This window comes from Aedes aegypti, chromosome 3, assembly GCF_002204515.2.
Source record: "Aedes aegypti strain LVP_AGWG chromosome 3, AaegL5.0 Primary Assembly, whole genome shotgun sequence".
Classification (NCBI taxonomy): domain Eukaryota; kingdom Metazoa; phylum Arthropoda; class Insecta; order Diptera; family Culicidae; genus Aedes; species Aedes aegypti.
This window is the reverse complement of record NC_035109.1, coordinates 287,628,866-287,649,217: the sequence shown is the minus strand read 5'-3', so window position 1 is coordinate 287,649,217 and position 20,352 is coordinate 287,628,866. Positions and strand designations below refer to the sequence as shown.

The 20,352-nt window shown below is 38.1% G+C and overlaps 2 protein-coding genes across 4 annotated transcripts in view; one reads left to right on the top strand and one right to left on the bottom strand.

The window, feature by feature from the left end:
* The window catches only part of LOC5574236, a 162,063-nt gene that overhangs the window by 124,568 nt on the left and 17,143 nt on the right, over window positions 1-20,352 (bottom strand). The window lies entirely within an intron of this gene.
* On the top strand, window positions 410-3,521 carry LOC5574235 (pickpocket protein 28). Of its 3 annotated transcripts, XM_021855909.1 has the most exons (6): window positions 410-1,223; window positions 1,281-1,523; window positions 1,585-2,023; window positions 2,081-2,241; window positions 2,305-2,658; window positions 2,722-3,521. In XM_021855909.1, the coding sequence occupies exons 1-6, from the start codon at window positions 1,114-1,116 to the stop codon at window positions 2,981-2,983; spliced, it is 1,569 nt and encodes a 522-aa protein (XP_021711601.1). In that variant the 5' UTR covers window positions 410-1,113; the 3' UTR covers window positions 2,984-3,521. The 3 variants fall into 3 exon arrangements, with proteins under 3 accessions (XP_021711601.1, XP_001661289.1, XP_021711602.1); XM_001661239.2 differs by having other exon boundaries at window positions 2,305-3,521; XM_021855910.1 differs by lacking the exon at window positions 410-1,223 and having other exon boundaries at window positions 1,415-1,491; window positions 2,305-3,521.

The window sequence follows — 20,352 nt, the reverse complement described above, 5'->3', positions numbered from 1 at the left end:
GAAACTCATTACATTTCTGGCCATAGATGGTGCTGTATTTGATGATTTTTTTGATTTAAAGATTGTCCATTTAATAATTGATAGACTGCAATAAACCGGAAGTCTTGTCGTTTAAAAAAAACATGACAAACATGTTTTACATATGAAAACAAAAAATTGGTTTTCCACGAATTTTCCATTTGAATGTGTTCACTATTTACTATTTACCATTTACCTGGGTTTTAACAGCCCAAAAATCTCTTTTTTTCTGAGGAATGCCCTATTCTGGAGAATGGAGTTCTGGGGAATGTCATTCTGGGAAATTCGTGTTTGGGAAATGTCGTACAACCCATGAGCCCTCAATGTCCACAAAACGTGGACTATGCCTGAGAAGGTCCTGCAAGTACATGTGGTGTTTAAACATGTCGTGTGATAAGACCATATATCAAGCGTGTGCTAGAATAAGGGCGTTCTGAAGGTGGCTAAATCTGGAAGTCTTTGATTCGGATTCGATTGATACCAGAAGGCGTGGAGCTCAATGACCTAGCTGGACAGACCAAATGCAGAACACTTGGAAATCCATGGAAAGGTCTTGCAAAACCTAGGAACCTTGTAAGTCTTCTAAGAAACTCTGAGATCCAATCCCCTGGGGGCTTCTAGTTATTCCTTGTGTTTTTATGACAAATTGGCTCTGTCTCAGATAAAGCGTAAAATCAAGATGATGAGGAAGAAGAAACTAAGATGTTAGTGCATTTTAAACATTTTTCTTCAAAGGTTACTCGCTGTTGTTGACAATCGATCACATTTTCAACGAAAAGGTTATTTAGATTTGTGCTCAAGAATATATGAGGCGTGGCTTAATTCATCCATATCTTATCTCACTCATTCACAACGAATAATAACTGGAAGCATATAAATGAACACTCGACATGTTTAATTTACCACCACTCCCCCAGCTTGAATGTTTCGTGACATATAAGCATTTTAGTCTAACTACAAGTTCAACGAAGCAAAACAGGTCTTCTGCTGCTTCGTTGAATAATTAATGTAATAATCATCAATGCAGTTACTTCAAACCCTAATCTCTATCGCATTATTTGACGAATGGTTAGCAAGTTAACACCGTAGACCTTGATGTGTCGGATAATTTCCACGTGGAAGCGCCTGAATAAAGAATGGCAAAAGGAAAATTCGATACGTGCTTACGCACATCTCGCCAATCGAAGGCTGACATTATTTGAGAGGTCACTATTTCGAGGGCATTAGCCGTGGATGTATTTTTCATGAACGTCTAATTGTAGAATATTTTGGTTCGCCTGTATTATAGCTACTGCCGTAGCATGTTGGTTATCAGTAAGCAACGTATACACGAAATGGCGCGAGAATCCCGTGGTCATCGCATATGCTCCTAGATTTTCACCGGTTTCGACAATCCCTTTTCCGGCGATAACGATTTGTCCATTGACGAAAACACGCGTAGAAGCATTCAATCTTTCGGAAGTTTATGAAATTGTGAGTAAGGGTGCGCCCCTCGATGAAGTGAAGTACGTTGAGTTTACGAAATGATTCTCCCTACTTATGCGAAACTATTATTCTTTTCAACAGAGAAAAGCAGTTGCGAGCGCTGGCTCACGTTTGCCCATGTTCCAACCATTGGAGGAATTACAGTGCCGTCGCGGATGAATCTATAGTTGAAACACTGCAGAATATATCCCTTCCTTTTGAGGAAACGCTGTTGATGTGTTTGTGGCAAACGAAGCGGGTACCTTGTAGACATCTTTTTACGGAAACCCTGGTAGACGACGGAATATGCTACACCTTTAACGAACTACTTTCGAATGAAACGTATCGAACGAATGCGATTTCACGTGATTTCACAAGCTTCGGTACAGAAGCTGTGCAATCCAGATGGTCGCTGGAAACAGGCTATGAACCGCAGGCTGGATTGTACGCTTTCCCTCGTCGAGCATTATCTAATGGGTTTCAAGCCGGATTAACCGTAATGCCAATGGTGCGGAAAATCGATCAGGAGTTCCTGTGCAGGGTTATTTTGAAATACTTCGCTGTACCATATTGAAGTGAAAACAATCTCAAATTTCAGGGTCCATACACCGGATATAAATTCGCCGTCCATTCACCTGGAGAAATTCCGTTAACTGGCGATAAATTTTATCGACTAAACACTCTGAACTCTATAACTCTTACTATAACTCCGCGTATAACGAAAACTTCCCAGGAACTTAGATCGGTTGCTCCGTCAAGGTATGAACTTTGAAACGTATTATTCATGAAATTAGTAATGCACTGGATACTCAACCGTTTCAGACGAAGATGCTTCTTCAACGACGAACGACCTCTACGATTCTTTAGGACTTACAGTTCAAACAATTGCTTCCTGGAGTGCATTGCAAACTTCACACTGGAAAAGTGTCACTGTGTGAAGTTTTCCATGCCCCGAACCGCCGATACGAAGGTTTGCGATGCAAGTAAAATAGATTGCTACTTCAACATCTACCAGGACATGTACCGTCATAAGGTGGCGAACGCATTGAGCGGAAACAAGTGCAACTGTTTGCCGCCGTGCAACTCGCTGGAATACGACGTGGAGATGTCTCAGTTTCCATTCAACTTTCACGAATTGGCGACTGCCATGAGAATGCCTGCGTTTGAGTATGATCAGTATGTATTGCTTTGTTTGCGCTGGCTGAAGCTTGTCTTATCGTTTACTCTGTCGCTTTCCAGAATGGATGCCGCAGTGATGTTTGTTGGCCTAAAAGCTCGTCACTATCTACCCATGTGGAGACGTGAGTTGATGGGCATTACTGATGCCGTGGCCAAATTGGGTGGAATATTCGCGCTGCTACTGGGTGCTAGTATGCTGACTTTTGCTGAATGCGTGTATTATCATTGCGTACGACCACTGCGAAGGGAGAATGTTCGAAATGGAAGGGTACAAAATGTTAGAACTGCTCAGAGGTTTGGGTTTAGTTCAAGACCTTACTAATAGGCAGGTGGGTGATCCAAATAATTTCACTACAAACACTGAATGTTTTCTTCGGACTAACAGCATAAACTTTTCACAGTTTATGTGAGATAATACACTTTTTAAACGGACTTCATTTACGACATGCATGCACCCTTCTGGTGTAATGTCATAAATAAAAATAATAAAAAATGACTTCATTTCAGTTACTCGATTAAACCACGCAAAAATTACACTATCATGCGAAAATGATGCAATAAATTGTATTGCAAATTATTGCATGAAATTTTGTCGTAATAAAAATTCACATTTGTAAATGTATTAGAGAATCGTTCTATTTTCAGACTGTTAAGCTCGATAGTGAACACGATTCAAAGCTTGTATACTTTTTTGTTTGGATCAAAAACAAACAAGAGCATTGATATCTTAACCTTTTAGAGCAATTGAGCACTCTTATCATATCACATGATAAACTTCCCCTTTCGTTTCCTTCCAAGAGTGAAGTGGATAATGTTGAAGATTGAATTGAAATGAGCAACCTGTTCGATATTTTAGACAATTTTTCTAAGCACCTAGCAGAAGCAGTTCTTGGATTCAAGAGAAGGAGCAAAAAGAGTATCGCCAATCCTGGTCAGTATTTCTGAATTTGGTGGATTTTGGCAGAAGATCTTGAATTCTATTGAGGAAATCGAAGTTTACTTTCAAATCGTAAAAAGGAGACTGCCGCGATTTGACGGAAACCATTAAGATTGTGAACTACGTCTCAAACATTTTGAGAGAAGAGGCACACATTTTTCACATACGTCCAAAAACTGTACGTATGTTCAAGGTTGTAATGATAAGTCTACCTGAAGGGATCAAATTTGGAATAAATGATTTTCTTTGATTTTCTCCAATTCAAGAAATCATTATCGAAAAAACGACCCAATCTGACATTCATAGGAAAGGGCTTTCTCAAGAATATTATTTAGAGCACATTAAGAAAAGAGATTTAAATAATATTGAAGCTTTAGAAAAAGCAAGACTTATGTTCGATGTCCGTGTAATATGTGAACATTTCCAGAAATCTAGAGGAAATTTCCAGAACCCCACTCAATGTTGTCGGTGCCAGAAGTGGGGTCATGGAACCAAATATTGCTGCATAGATGCTAAATGTATAATTCACGGAGGTTTTTCTCACGCTAAGGTCCTGTGAAAAAAGATGGTATAAAGTTTATTTGCGCAAATTGCGAGGGCAACCATAAATCTAACTTAAGGGATTGCCCTTCGCGCAAACGAATCGTTGAGGTTTGTACCAGGCAGATGAACGGCAACGTTTATCGTTGCTGGAATTCCCCAGGCAGAATCGCAATCAATTCTTTTTTTCTTATTATTACTCATTCACAAGCTAATTTTCTTCCGTTGAGTAACCGTTTGAATCTTTTAATTTCGAATAGAAATAACCAATAAAATTCCTATGCAAATGATGTCGCTAGTAATTTAAACTCCTCCCCTTCAAATTTTCTTCTTACGGGAAATCTCTCGAACTATTTTAATTCAAATGGACATACCTATGCTAATATCACCGAAGGTAACTTCGTCTCCGGCTCTTCATCAGTGGAAACTCCCAACAGGAACAGAAAACCATCAGAAAACGCACCCATTTCTAGTAACATGTCATATCCTTTTATTTTGAATTTTAACTGAACAATTTAATCAAATAAACCACCACTATGGCTGAAACAGTGAAAGTTGGTGTAAACTATACTAATTAAATTGTTATGAGATTACATTTCTCTGATAGATCTTAATATTTTTTTTATACAGTGGGATTCCGTTTTTGGCACGCTCCGTTTTTGGCATGCTCCGTTTTTGGCACCCCCCGATTTTGGCAACAAAATGGATCCGTTTTTGGCAACATTTTTCAATATCATTAAAATTTGTATTTTTCTGTAAATATTATTGTGTCGTTCGTTTTAATCATTTGAAAAACAATCCAGCTTCACGCTTACCGCATACCAGAGTTCAATTTTCGCCGATATTTCACAAAATGTCACCAACTTCTAGGAGCACCGTATGCGTTTATTTAATTCTAAATGGCCGTATAGTCGCAACGTTTCATGAAGTCATTAATCTCTATGAGTATCAACTAGAGTTCCAACATATTTTCTCAGGCATTCACGCTTTATGACCAGCTCACTTAAGTATGCCGGTAGATAATTGTAATTAGTAAAAGTCAGTTTTCTTCAGATTTGGAACAGCTTTTCTTCACAAAGCAACATTGACAGGAACGAAAAGTCTAAAAATCACACAGAGTTTTCATCTACAAATTCGTTTCGCCATTTCAGTTCACTGTTCCTTTTATTGTAGAATTACATGCATTGCTTGTATAGAACACACCACAGCAAAAGATGCAAATCTCTTTTTTAAGAAACGATCCAACATTCTATTCTAGTATTACTCAAGTTAGAGTATACTACGTGCCATATCAAGATTTAATTCAAGTATGCCTGCCGCATGGTATTATCAAAATGTTCCTTACGAGATCCTTGTGGCCCCTGGCTGAGTCGAGGGGTTGTCTAACTGGATTCTGGAGAATCCTTTAGTTTTTTGACTCTTTTTTTATATCAGCTTCTAAGAATTTTCAGTGAATTCTTGGAAATACTGAGCGAAATTTGGGAATTTCTATCGGTTATTACTTAGAGGTTTCTCGCGGGAACCTGATAATGTATATAGTGGATGCTGTGCAAAATCTGTCGTTTCATTGTAAACTCCTAAGATTTCTAAGGCAGCCTGTAAATTTTTAGAGGAATACTGCGGATTCTTAATTGTATTTTGAATATCTTTGGTAAGATCTTGAGGATTCTGAATAGATTTTCAGAGGAATGTGGGAATTGCTAGTGGCACTCTGGAAAGTCCTTATGAACTTTTTACAATTTCGATCGGAAACTTGAGAATTTTCAGCAATATCGCAGCGGAATTTTGAAAGTTTAAGCACTATCTTCAAAATTATCAGCAAGCTCTTGGGTAGATGTGAATTCCTATCCGGCTCCTAAGTAAGATCCAAAGAATACTAAGTAAGATTCTGTGGATTCTTAGCAAGCAAGTATAGAACACAAACGGGTTCTATACCATTTTGTAATAATTTTCAGATGAATTTTTCATCCATATTTGAAAGACAATATACACCGTCTTAAACCAAAGGCTGCACTTTTATTATACAACGAACAGACGGAACAACCATTCAATGAAGATGAAGAATTTTTGATTCCTGAAATTGAAAAGATTGCTCCGACAAGGGGCGAACCTTCACGAAATCGAACCTACACCCCGTAGTACAATACGCCTAAACGATTGACGCCGCAGACCTTACGGCTACGAAGCCCACATTTCTATGTAAAATCATATTGAAGGCTTTGTCAATATTATCTTCATAAAAATATAATAGTTTTTTATTGGTACAGCAAATGATTTCAGCTGTCTTTGTGTACTGTAGTCAATCATTTGATATCAGATACCTTACTATGCAAGAAATTTAATTTAAAATAATCATTTTCAAATTATCGAATATTTCAAAATTTGACGGTTGGGATTAAAATAGAAACCGTTTTTTCAAGTTTACTTAAGAAGAATCATTCAGTTTTGAAACACCTAGAACTTTTTTTTTGTAAATACGCTATCAATGAAATTTCTGTATTCTTACACTACTTTGAGGAATTGTTCTGTTCTTGAACAAAGGTCGCTTATGCGATTATTGTTCTACATGACCTAGGTATACAAATAGTATACATAAAGTTTATAAAACATCATTGAAGATATTTCAGCTATAAAAAATGTGTAGAACCCCTGTCAAAATAAATATGACGAATCTTCAAATTTATAACATAGTCCAATCCTACGGAAATCTACTTCGAAATGAACCGTTCGGAAGTCTGGTCATCATTTGGTTCCATAATTATGATGGAACAACGTCAAAATTATATTTTTGAAATTGAAAAAATGGGTTCCGATTTTGGCACGGTTCCGTTTTTGGCAACTGAAAATTTCGACTTTGTTGCCAAAAACGGAATCCCACTGTATATTGAATGGGAATGCTCATTCTTAAAAATGATTAACTAATTATTGACATTTGAAACGAAAGTTGTTGAAACATTGGGTGTTTCTGTTAAAACACAGATTGGTAAATATACTTTCATAGCTGCCTATTTGTCTTTTCAATTCAGTGTAGTGCGAGCGCGATTTGTTTAGTGTTGAAACTGTTTGCCTATCGTACCTACATTGCTTCCACAAGGGGGTGGGACATTTCGCATAAAGACGTTTCGCATTAGGACGTTTCGCATACGGACGTTTGGCATAATGGATATTTGGCATAATCAGAATTATATGCCTTCTTTAAAATGCTACATGTTCTTGTATGAAACTGCTTTATGCGAAATGTTCATCATGCCAAACGTCCGTATGCGAAACGTCCTTATGCGAAATGTATTGTGGACGAGTAAAGATGTGGGCAAACAGTTTCAACACTAAACAAATCGCGCTCGCTCTGTCCATCTTTACCACGCGTAATGAGTTAATTAATTTAATAATCCAATCTGCAGGATTACCGAACAGCTCAAAATAAGCGTCAATTTATACTCTGAAAAAAGAATCGTGCAGTAACTTTCCAAGGAATTTATGAAAGAATTGCTTGAAGAATTTTCCGAAGAATTTACCTGAAGGATCATTTTGGAGGAATATTCAGAGGTGGATGAATTTCGGAATGAACTTTTTAGAGGAACTTGAACAGGATTTCATGGAGAAATTTCCGAAAGCATTCCTGAAATAACTTCTGAAAGAATTTTCGTAAGAATCTTCGGAGATTTCTTGGCAAAATTCCTTAAAGAATCCTTGAAAGAATTCATGGAGGAATATCCATAAATATTCCCTAAATATTCCTCAGAAGAAATTTCTAGCGGGAATTACTGGACGAATTTTCCGAGGAACTTATGGAGAAACTTTCTGGGTAAATTCCCGTAGGAACTCTTGGAGACTTTCTGGAGGAATTTTCTTAGACATTTCTAAATAATTGTCTAGGACATTTATCGAGAATTTCATAAAGAAATAGCCGGTATAATTTCTAGAAGAGATCCCAGAAGAAATTTTGTAGGAATTATCAGAACGATTCCTTGAAGTATTACCATAAGATTTCTGTAGGAATTCCTGAAAATCTTTGATGAATCCTTGAAGGAAAACTCCCCATAAAAACCCTGAAAAACTTTTTTATGATTTTCTGCACTAATTTTCCGAAGATTTTTTGGAGATTTTCCGACTAATTTTCAGGGGAACTTTTTATGGAAATCTAGGGGTAATTCCAGAGTAATTACCGAAATAAATTGTTGAAGAGTCAGGAAAATCTGGTAGGTGGATTAGCCAATAGGAACGTTTGGCGCGCAACGCGGCGGTATCACGCCACGCGGTGCACCAATCAGGTGTTAGGCATAGGAATGTGCAAGGTGTGCACTAATTCTTAATAAAAGAGAGCCAGCAGCGTGGCTCGGTCTCTTGTTCTTGCTAGTTAGGTGTACAAGTAAGGTTACTTATATCAATAGACACTTTTGTACTTAAAGTTTGTGCTTTTTAAAAAGTGATCTAACGTGAAGAATCCCCTGACTGGTGTCAGAAGTGGGATATTTATAAAGTGAGTGTTGTTAAAGTGCTTAGTGTAACAGCTCCAGAGGAATCGCATCACGCTCCGCATCAGCACGAGGAACCATCCTTCGAGCACCGCAGCGACATCGACCAGACGGACGACAACATTTAAGCCGCTCACAGAACCGGAATAGATGCTACGGATTTTATCGTAAGTAATAATTCCCGCCTATACCAGCCTTACTTTCTATCCGTAAAAATGCCACGCGATCGTGACAACAGCAGTGAACTTGAGCAGTTGAGGGATCAGATCGCACAGCTTCAAGCCCTCGTTCAAGGGACGGGAAATGCTTACCATATTCCCGACCCAATTAAACAATTGTCCGAATACACAGGCAATAAAAAAGAATTAAATGCCTGGCTCCAGGAAGTAGATGAACTTTTCGAAGAGTTCAAAATTAAAGGAGAGAATGGTGCTCCAGATTCTATAAACGCCCACTACTTAAGGGCTATAAAAAATAAATTAAGAGGGGAAGCCCGTACAGTTGTTTGTGCAAACGGCAATCCAGACACAATACAAGAGTTGAAACAAATTCTTCGGGACAATTTTGGCGATCAAAGAGATTTCGTAACAAATCTTAACCAATTGTTTCATATACGCAAGGGTGATAGAAGCAACAGCAAGTATTTTAATGAGATAAAAGAATTAAATACGAAGCTGAAGTCAAACCTACAGCTCCACCCATTAAGCACAACCGAACTGCTGGAGATCCTTACAGTGACCAAATTTTTAGATGGGATCAGTGAACCATTAGCTTCAATTATCCGCAATTCTAAACCAAAATCCCTTGACGACGCTTATCAATCCGTCGTTATCAATCAAAACGCCGAAACTAGGAAACCCATTCAGAAGCAAACGTATTCAAGCAAATTTACTCCATACAAATCACAGAATGCACAGGCAAACGATTCTCGTCCCCCACAAGCTAGCGCTTCGCAACCCAACACCTTTCATAAACATAAAAAACCGTTCTACAGTAAGCCCAGGGCCGAAACTAATCACACGGAGGAGAATGATATCATAAGTGAACCTGAAGAAGAGGAACAGAAGGAAGAATACGATACATTGGACAGTGACGCAGAATGCGATGAGCTAAATTTTCAGAAGGTCAAGAACAAGGAACGACCGATTTAAACTTTATACCATACCTGAGGTTTCCTACCACAAAAGGGTACCTCAACTTTTTAATCGACACTGGGGCTAATAAATCATATATTAACCCCGAACATGTTAAAAAATCTTCCAAAGCGAAGTCTCCTTCAATTGTTTCAAATAAAAATGGAAAATTCCTTATTGACAAGGTAGTTCACGCTAACCTCTTTTCGGAGGCATTCAGCACATAGCTCCCCTATCATGTCTTCAAATTTCATCATTTTTTCGACGGCCTAATCGGGTATGAAAACATAGCATCGATGAAAGCCTTGATTGACTCCAAAAACCACCAGCTTGTAGTAGGTGATAAAAAGTATCAACTCGCACGATACTATCCCTCTTCGATGAACTTTCATGAACAGACCGATCAGATGGTAACCATTTGCACTACGGCAGATGGCACATTTCTAATCGAGGATGAAATAAACCTCACCCCAAGCATTTCGCTGAAACCTGGCTTATATTCCGCCAAGGGACACCAAGCTTCTGTCCACTTATCCACTGTTAAACCAGGTGTGAAAGCCAATATGAAACCATTTGCAAACGAAAAGTTTCTTTTGAATCAGAATGAGACTTGTTGCAAAATTAACTTCAATGCAAGTCACATGAACGAGGAAGAAAAACGTGAGCTAGTAAAAACGCTCAAACCTTTCAAGGACGTTTTCTTTAGTGAAGGCCAAAAACTGACGTTCACGCACGAGGTTAAGCATCGAATTGAAACTAGCGATGATAAGCCAGTGCACCAAAAAACCTATAAATACCCTTATCATCTAAGGGATGAAGTATCCGATCAAGTTCGAAAGATGCTTGATTCGGGTATAATTAGAGAGTCATCGTCTCCTTGGACATCACCCATCTGGGTGGTACCCAAAAAAATGGATAACTCCGGAAAAAAGAAATACCGGATAGTAGTAGACTACAGGAAGTTAAATGAGAAAACTCCTGCAGATCGATACCCTATCCCAGAAATCAGTGAAATACTAGACCGGCTCGGAAAGGCCCAATATTTCACAGTATTAGATCTGGCCAGTGGATTTCACCAGATCGAAATAGATCCGAAAGACATCCCAAAAACTGCATTTAATATAGACCACGGCAAATTCGAATTCGTTCGAATGCCATTTGGCCTAAAGAATGCCCCTGCAACATTCCAGAGGCTTATGGACTCTGTCCTTCGGAAACACCTGGGAATAAGATGTTTTGTCTATATGGACGACATCATAATATTCTCATCCTCTCTGAAGGAGCATGTTAAGGACATCGCGAAAGTCCTAGAGACATTACGCGATGCAAATCTAAAGGTGCAATGCGACAAGTCGGAATTTCTCCGCAAGGAGGTCGAGTTCCTCGGTCACGTTGTTACCACAGAAGGGGTGAAACCAAACCCCAGTAAGATAGAGGCTATTCTAAATTGGCCACTACCAAAAACCCCAAAACAACTTAAGTTCCCCGGCCAAAGAAGGCATATCTTTCACAAGTCAAATTATTCAAGAGATGAATTGGCGGCTATAATCAAAAAATATTTAGATCCAGCCGCAAGTAACGGCATTTTTGGACCGTTAGAGATAATTAAGATTTGTAAGGAAATCATCGAAACAGATTTTAATAAAAATTTAAAGATACACTATTCTAACATTCTATTACCTGATCTCATTTCAGCCATGGACCAACAGGATTTTATACGCAAATCGCATAATTTCAACCGTAGGAATTACAAACTAACGTACGAGGAAGTGAGAAAATCTGCTTACTTTCCTGGTATGTTGGGTAAAGTCAAAACCTTCGTAAAAAATTGCGAAGAGTGCAAATTCGCAAAGTACGAAAGAAGACCATTCAAAATTCCAATTTCGAGAAGAATATACGACGAGCCTTTTGGAAACGTCTTTATTGACGTATACGTTAAAGAGACTCAGAAATTTCTAACCGTCGTAGATTCCTTCTCCAAATTTGCGCAATTATATCAAATCTCCAGCGAAAGCACTGAAGAGCTAACAGAAGCACTAATCGAGTATTTCAAAATCTTCGGATTGCCGAAAATGATTACTTGTGACCAGGCAACAGGATTTAGAAATGCTCGGTTCAAAGAATTTCTGGAGAGGCAAGGAGTCGCTCTGCACTTCGCTAGTGACAGTAGAGGCAATGGGATTGTGGAACGATTCCACAATACATTGCTTGAAATGTACCTAGCTAATCGTAGCAAAGTCGAAAACTTGACTCTCTACGAGGGACTGGCAATTATAACAGCGCTCTATAATGATACGAAGCATAGCGCCACTAACCTGAAACCCCGCGAAATTATTTTCGGAACGAGTTCATCCTTGATCCCTGCAGAAATTAATCTCGCGAGGCAAAGGAATATTCAAACCGCTCGGGACAATATCAAGGCAATGGCCACAAAAGAGAACGACAAAACTAAAGCAGATGAAAACAAATACAAAATTTTAAGTGAAAAACAAGTATTGGTCAAAGGAAAGGCTAAGCCACACCCTTCTGGCAACCGATACAGACTGATAGACGTAACGAAACAGACGGACAAGACTGTCACCGACGGACATAACATAAAGACACACAAGACTGACATCAAACTTCTCTGACACCCAACTATTTTACTTTCAGACTATGTTTTTTGGCGACGGTGGCTTCAAAATTCTTACATGTCCACGACCTTGGGCAGAACCCCCTTGCAGTGGTAATGATGGGCGACGCTAGAATCAGCAGCAGTAGCCTTAGGATTCTACACAGAATAAACCTAGAGGGCATAGAGGAAGCGATCGAGCAGATTAAACTAGTAGTCGAAAATAGGGTTTGGAAAGATGATATACTAGGGCCATTGATTAATCTAAAATTAAATAAACTAACCGAAACTTACACCAAACTAAGGCCAGTTACGTCGAGACGTAGAAAGAGATGGGAAACCTTAGGTTCAGCTTGGAAATACATCTCCGGTAGCCCTGACGCGGAAGACTTGAGAATCATTAATAGAACCACAAATTTATTGATAGACCAGAATAACGAACAAGTCAAAATTAACCGGTACTTTGAGAATAGATTTCAAAATATGTCTACATCTTTATCAATGTTCATTTCAAATGTCTCTAACGAAATTATTGATCGGATGAGTTCAGTCAACTTGCTTTTCAACATAGATGAATTAACAAAACACTTAGAAACAATAGAAGAGGCCATTGCATTGGCTAGGGCAAATATCCCCAGCAGCCGTCTCATCACCGCACAGGAGCTGCAGCTAGCCAGGAATTTTATCTCGGATAACCACCTTGGCTTAGACTCACCCAATGATATTCTCGACATCGCAGGCGCTTATATCCTACACAATGCTCTACAAATAATCTACGTTCTTAAGATTCCCAAGATAAAAGCCATCAACTACGAGTTATACTACATAGAGCCCATCATCAATAATGGTTCGAAAATCCACATCCAGTCAAATTATCTCCTTAAAGGCATCAAATCATACACAGTTCAATCACCATGTCCAAAGTTGAAAAACCTTTACATTTGTTCCAACTCCGACCTCAAACCGACAGATGAATGCCTTACGAAATTAACTAGTGGAAGCTCAGCCGATTGTCCCATAGAAAAGGCATACAGCAAGAACCACATCAAGAGAATTGATGAAGTCAATGTCATCATCAACAACGGAAACACTACCATATCATCAAACTGTTTGGATGAACCGAGAAGTTTAGTTGGATCCTTTCTAATCCAAATGTCAAATTGCTCAGTATACATAGACGGAGAGGAGTACGTCAACCTGGACACCATCATACCAACCAAATCATTCTTACCAACGACCGGACTAAAGGTAAATGCTACCAAAATTATAGACCGTATACCCCTAGAGTATTTACAGACATTTCACCTGGAGCATCGAGAAACCCTTAGGAAGTTGAACCTTACCACGGAAAACATTCAGTTAAGGCTCAACATCTTCAAATGGCTTTCTTTCGGGTCAACCTCTACTACGATGATCATATGCATTGGAGTCTTTTTCATTTGGCTATTCCGAGGTATTATCCTACGCATTAGTGACGTCAACAAGAAAGAGATGGTGCCACCAGAATCGAGAGAGGAACTTAGTACCATTTCCGAGCCTAGAAAACCGAGGTTAATCCCGCAACAATGAAGACCCTGCAAACCGACGAACGCCCGGGGCAACGGAGGATCGTAGCTGCCGAAGATCGCGAAAGCCGAGGACGGCTTTCAAGTAGACGGGGAGTAGTCAGGAAAATCTGGTAGGTGGATTAGCCAATAGGAACGTTTGGCGCGCAACGCGGCGGTATCACGCCACGCGGTGCACCAATCAGGTGTTAGGCATAGGAATGTGCAAGGTGTGCACTAATTCTTAATAAAAGAGAGCCAGCAGCGTGGCTCGGTCTCTTGTTCTTGCTAGTTAGGTGTACAAGTAAGGTTACTTATATCAATAGACACTTTTGTACTTAAAGTTTGTGCTTTTTAAAAAGTGATCTAACGTGAAGAATCCCCTGACTAAGAATATCCTGAAATTTTTTTTGAGTATTTCTTTAATAATTTGCTGAGATATTTATGTTGGGAGAACCTTAAAAAAACCGATTTATTCCGGAAATAAAAAACCTTGGAGTTACTGGAATAATTCATTCAGGAACATTTTCGGATCATTTGTGTTATTATCAGAAGCGATTAAATTTCAGTTTTCTCGTTCAACTGTTCAATAATAAAACTCCTCTAGGAGGTGCTCTTAGAGTTCCTCCAGACAATCCTCTATGTGGTTTACTCTGAAATTATACCCGAGTTCTGCACGAAGATTCGTCGCAAAACTTCACCCGGAAGTCTGGGATTCCCCCCCTCTTGAAATTCCTTCGAGGATTCTTCTGAAAATTTCTATTGAAGTTCCTCTAAAGATTGCTCAACGAATTTCACCGTAAATCTTTAGGAATCCTGCGGCAGATTTCTACATTTGAAGGAATTCTCAGGACGAAATCTCGGAGAATTCTGGAACAAATTCACAGTGAATTCCTGGCGAAATTCACTAACAAGTTTCCTTCAAAAAATCCTGGAGAAATTCCATAAGGAATCATGGAAAACTTTTGTGGAGAATGCTCCTTAGCCATTTCTCAAAAAGAATCCTTGAAGGTTCTTAGAAGAATTCTGGGAGTTATTACCTTAAGAATTTTTGCAGCAATACTCTTCAGAAATTGCTAAAATATTCCCAGTGGATTTTCTGCAAGGTCTCTATAGTTTCTTTTTCAATGAAATGGTCTCTAAAGTCTTTTGTTTTTGTTATTCTCTTTGCAGTGAATTATGTTGCAAAATTCTTCAGGCTTCAGAGACTATTATGCGGAATATTAACGTCGTTTACGCCTTTGCATTCACGGTTACTCCTAATAATTGCTCCAAACATTCCTCGATGGGTTTTTCGATAAAAACTATTAATAACTTTTCCATGAACTTCCAAATAAATTAGATCTGTGACCAACAACTTCCTCTTGATTTTTTCTGGAAATTCCTCTAGCATTTCATCCAAGAAGTTCTTCAAAAAAATTCTCAAGAAGATCTTCAAATGTCTATTTGAGGTTCCACACCACTTTATACCGTTTTGTCTCAAATTCCGAACAGACTCATATTCCGAACACTCGGTTTTTGTATGGCGATTGGGTTGAAATGTTTCGCTGAAATATGTCACCAAATAACAAGGAAATGGCAGTCAATTGCAATTCAATTTTAACGTCTCCAATATATTTTTTACCACGGGAGTAGTGGTGATTCTCTAGTTTGAGACCAGTAGAACAAGCTCAGATAAATTTATTTGCGAAATTATTTATTTGACTACGTTTTTATCGTGATGTTCGGAATTTGAATCAAGGTGTTCGGAATATGAGACAGAATAAACGCAGTGTTCGGCATTTGAGTCAAAATGTTGTTCCATACTTTTACGTTAAAACAATACAAAAAATAATTAAATCAACATTATTATTGGTACACCCAACAGCTAACAGTTAGACTTTGCGAATAAATTAAGATTTTCACAAATATCAGCCAATTTATGCCAATCAGATGCATTTGAAGTCACTGTTGTCCTTAAGTGTTCGGAATATGAGTCAAAACGGTACTAGAGCAAATTTTGTAGAAAATTCTCCGATCATTTCTACCGTTTTGACTCATATTCCGAACACTTAAGGCCAACAGTGACTTCAAATGCATCTGATTGGCATAAATTGGCTGATATTTGTGTAAATTTTAATTTCTTTGCGAAGTCTAACTGTTAGCTGTTGGGTGTACCGATAAAAATATTGATTTAGTTAGTTTTTGTATTGATTTTAAGTAAAAGTATGAAACAACATTTTGATTCAAATGCCGAACACTGTGTTCATTCTGTCTCATATTCCGAACACCTTGATTCAAATTCCGAACAGCACGAATAAATCGTATTCAAATGAATAATTTCGCAAGTAAATTTATCTGAGCTTGATCTACTGGTCTCAAACTAGAGAATCATCACTACTCCCGCGGAATAAATTATATTGGAGACGTTAAAATTTAATTGCAATTGACTACCATTTCTTTGTTATTTGGTGACATATTTCAGCGAAACATTTCAACCAAATCGCCATACAAAAACCGAGTTTTCGGAATATGAGTCTGTTCGGAATTTGAGACAAAACGGTATATAAATTTGTTTAGGGTTTTTGTCCGATGTTTTCCAAGGATTCCATTTAGAAAATCATGCGAGATATTATTCAGAGACTCGATTGATTTTTTTTTCAATTATCTTAGCAAATTATCTAGGAAATCTTTCAAAACTTCCTCAAGAGTGCATGATTTTTTTAAAGTAATTTTTTTCAGAAGTTGTACAAGTTTCATCGGAGGTTGAAATCTGAAAATTGACGTTTCCCTCAAAACATGTCCTGAAAGAATGACTGGACAAATTTCAAAGAATTTAAATTATTGAAAATTAGTTAAAATCTTGAAAAAGTCCCAGAGGACAATTTAGTGGGAAATCCCTGGAGGCATCTCTGGAGAAGTTTTTGGTCGAATTTTCAAAGATGTTGTAAACAGATGTTCCAGAGAAACCGATGGAAGAAACAGCTGAAAAAATCCTGCAGAACTTTCTTAAAAAGAAGGAGTTTTATTAAAAAAATAGGGGTATTCGCTTAGAGTCGCGTAAAGTACAATTCTGCGTAACTTCAGCAATGAAAAATTTCAATTGGGTTCTAAAATTTTTAATGAAACCTTGTTTTTATTCAATAACACGAAAGAGCCTCTTACCGCAACTACTTTAGCAATTTTTCTCGCTCAAATAACGGCTATATCATGTTTAAACTTTAATTTAAAAATTAGGTCTATATATGAACCTTGACACTTAAGATCATGTTTGACGTTCGCTTAGTCGACAAAAACACCACAGGGGTTTTAGTTTTAACACTGGGGTTGTTCCTATCTGACATTTCGGAAGGGACACGGAAAACAAAATACACCCAAAATTTGAGTTTAAGCCAAGGGGTGTGACAAGATCTAAAAAAATGTTTTTTGCGTTCAAACTAACGGAAAACATTAGAAAATTGAGTAAACATGTGTTATTGGCCTAAACTTAACCGTTTGGCACTAAAATTGGGACATGGCTTTAGGACCTATTGAAATATTCCTTATTTGATTCGGTGGAATTTCAAATGAGATATTTATCAAGGTATGTCAGATTTCCCATTCCGCCATTTTGAAATTTCAAGTGACAGCTGGCGAGTTTGTTTTGGTTGTTTTGATATCAGATGCATGGCGTGACAGAGTAGGTATAGAATGTTTCTCTTACACCCATATCTGTGTGGTAAACGTGACAAAATATCTGAATTTACTTCACTGTGTAATGCGCTGATAGTAGAATGATTTAACTTACGAGATAAAGTTACAAGAATACAACCGTCATCGTCAGACGGCGACACCGTGGCGCATCCTCTCTTTCATCGGTAGACCATCGTTGGTGGATGGCTCTCACCCGCTGCACTATTCGCAATTTCCACATTTACATGCATTACATGCAATTGTAAACCAATTTTCCAAATAATCTGCTTTTCTTTGACACAAAACACCGGAATACTACATTAAAGACGAAAATTTGATTTGCGACAAAATGCTGGAGAAAATTTTCACTTCACTGTGTTTATGTTTGTTGGAATAAACATTCCCTAACAACCCCATAGAAACGGTTGAGTACACAAACCCGCCAGCTAGCCAACTCGCCAACTGTCACTTCCGCCTTCCCCGCAGCTAACCACACCGCGCACACACTGACTGCTAAGATCGGTAAACCTGTCATTATAATAATCTTGATATTTATAATCTAGTTGTCTATGGATCTAGGCAAGATTAATTGAAGGGAGGTTCAGCAATCTGAGCAGTCAGTGGGTGCGAAGTGAGGTCAGCTGCAGGGGAAGTGGAAGTGACAGCTGGCGAGCTGGTTGGCTGGCGGGTTTGTGTACTCTGTTCTTCAAGCTACCGTTTCTATGGAGTAGTTTACTGCTAGTAACAGCAGTTGAGTGAAAATTTTCTCGCGCTTCCATGAGCTTTCTTGTCGCGGCTTGAACTGCAAGCAAAACAAAATCGCCAGATGTCACTTGTTGTTTCAATATGGTGGAATGAAGAATCTGGCAGATTGGATTACCTCCCTTCTAAATACCTTGGATCTTGGTACTGTTAACGTCAAAACTTCATTTCAAAACATGATGCTCCTATTATTTTATCTCGAAAGTGATCATTTTTTTGAGTTTATCCAGCTTCAATTTTGCCATTCCGTAACGTCATAAGTGTTGGTGTTAATGATAGAGGTGGGCGCAACAACTTCTTTATCGAAAACAGCGAAGTTGGATGATTGGAAATTTCATCTATGATTGCTTATACCACGACCAATGTAGCTGTTTCCGGATTATCGGCGATAATCAATTGTCTTATTTGTGGTGGAAGATAGCCCAGTAGTCCATATTTCTTTGAAAGATGTTTTTGGCGACTCGCATGAGTCGATTTGGGGAAATTTTATGCCCGACTCGAGAACTATCTCTCACTACATTTAGTTTGTTGTTTTCCTCACTCAATTGATATGAAATGGCCAAGCTATGCCCAGAGATTTTCTCTGAACAAATTTCACGAAACCCATCATAAATGTCCTCGACCAAGATCCTGATACATATGGTTCCGGATCATGGTAGAGGTTTTCTTTGGCCACGTGAAGCTCTGATTTATAGTGCATGCCCATCTTGCTTCCAACTGATTCGAAACTTAAAAATGCATTCTCCGTGTTTGTTCTAACAATAGAAAATAATGACATTTGTCAATCAGCCAAAGCGTTCTTGGATTGATATGCCGTTGAATTTGATCATCCCGAAATGTTTCATTGACAGTTTACGCAATGTCTTGAAATATTTAGGATAACCAATTTACGCAGTGGTTTACGCTGTTAAGTGAATACCCCTAATGTTATCAAAGATTTTTTACTCATCACTTAATTATTCAGTAAAGTGAATTGCATTTTTTTAATACCAATAAAATGATTTGGATGTTTTCAAGATACAATTTAAAAATTTAACAAAAATTTAGTGGAATTTGAGGGTGCATTAAAAGAATCAATATATTTTCTGTTCAATCAACCGTTAAAACAGTGAACTCACATCGAATATGTTTCCAGAATGAAATAAGGATAATTATTCGATTTATGCCAACGATCTGGTTTTTCAGGAAAACTAGCAAGTTAAATTGTATGTGTCTCACTTGCCCCGCTAAGTGGAGTAATGTTTCTGTTATATTTTTGTTCGTGCGCACATCAGCAAATATGTCAAGTTGACTGATCCGTTAGATATTAAAAATATTTGTAATTTATAATTATACTGTACAATTTGTTCGAATTGCCAAATCTTAGGTTGCACTTGTTCCGGGATATTTTGCATTAGCATATCAATTATGGAACAAAATAGAGAACACAGTCTTTAGCAGACTGAAAAATTCAAATCCTGCCTCCTATTTTCCAACAACCAAATGCCTAAATAAAGAATTTTGTGTGTATTATTAGGATTGAGAAAAATATGAAAAATCAACACAGCAGTTTTTTTTATTGATGTGTTGAATTGGGTTAAAGAGTTCTATTTCGTTTCAATCGTTTTCAACTCTAAATTTGTACGGAAATGGACGCTGATATATTAAATTGAGAGAAAACTACACAAAATTTTTATGAATTATGTCATTCATTCATAACTGGCCCTTAAACAAAAAAGTTGTAAAACTCAACGGAGCACCTCGTAGATATGTGCCTTAGGGTAAGAAAATAGCTCTCTCAAAATTTGAACTCATTTGGTTGCTCCTCCAGCTGGCGCATTCAATTCAAAGCTTGTATGGGATAATCGTTTCAAATATATTGAAAATTGACCCTATGTCTCTGTTTCGTTCAGTATACTAGTTAATCGCGTAAGTATACTAGTATACTAGTTTAGTTGCTAAAAGTTAGGCTTACATCAGTACTTCCGTACAATCACATATATGCATGTACCTTGTACCGTAGCTCGCCCAGCGTCATAGGTGGCTATGATGCGCTCAG

What these genes read in the sequence shown, in the direction of transcription:
- LOC5574235 (XM_001661239.2), top strand. Translation starts at nt 1,114, where the DNA reads ATGTGTCGGATAATTTCCACGTGGAAGCGCCTGAATAAAGAATGGCAA. An exon ending in GCGCCCCTCGATGAAGTGAA is followed by an intron (nt 1,524 to 1,584) that starts GTACGTTGAGTT and finishes TCTTTTCAACAG; the next exon opens with AGAAAAGCAGTTGCGAGCGC. An exon ending in ATCAGGAGTTCCTGTGCAGG is followed by an intron (nt 2,024 to 2,080) that starts GTTATTTTGAAA and finishes CTCAAATTTCAG; the next exon opens with GGTCCATACACCGGATATAA.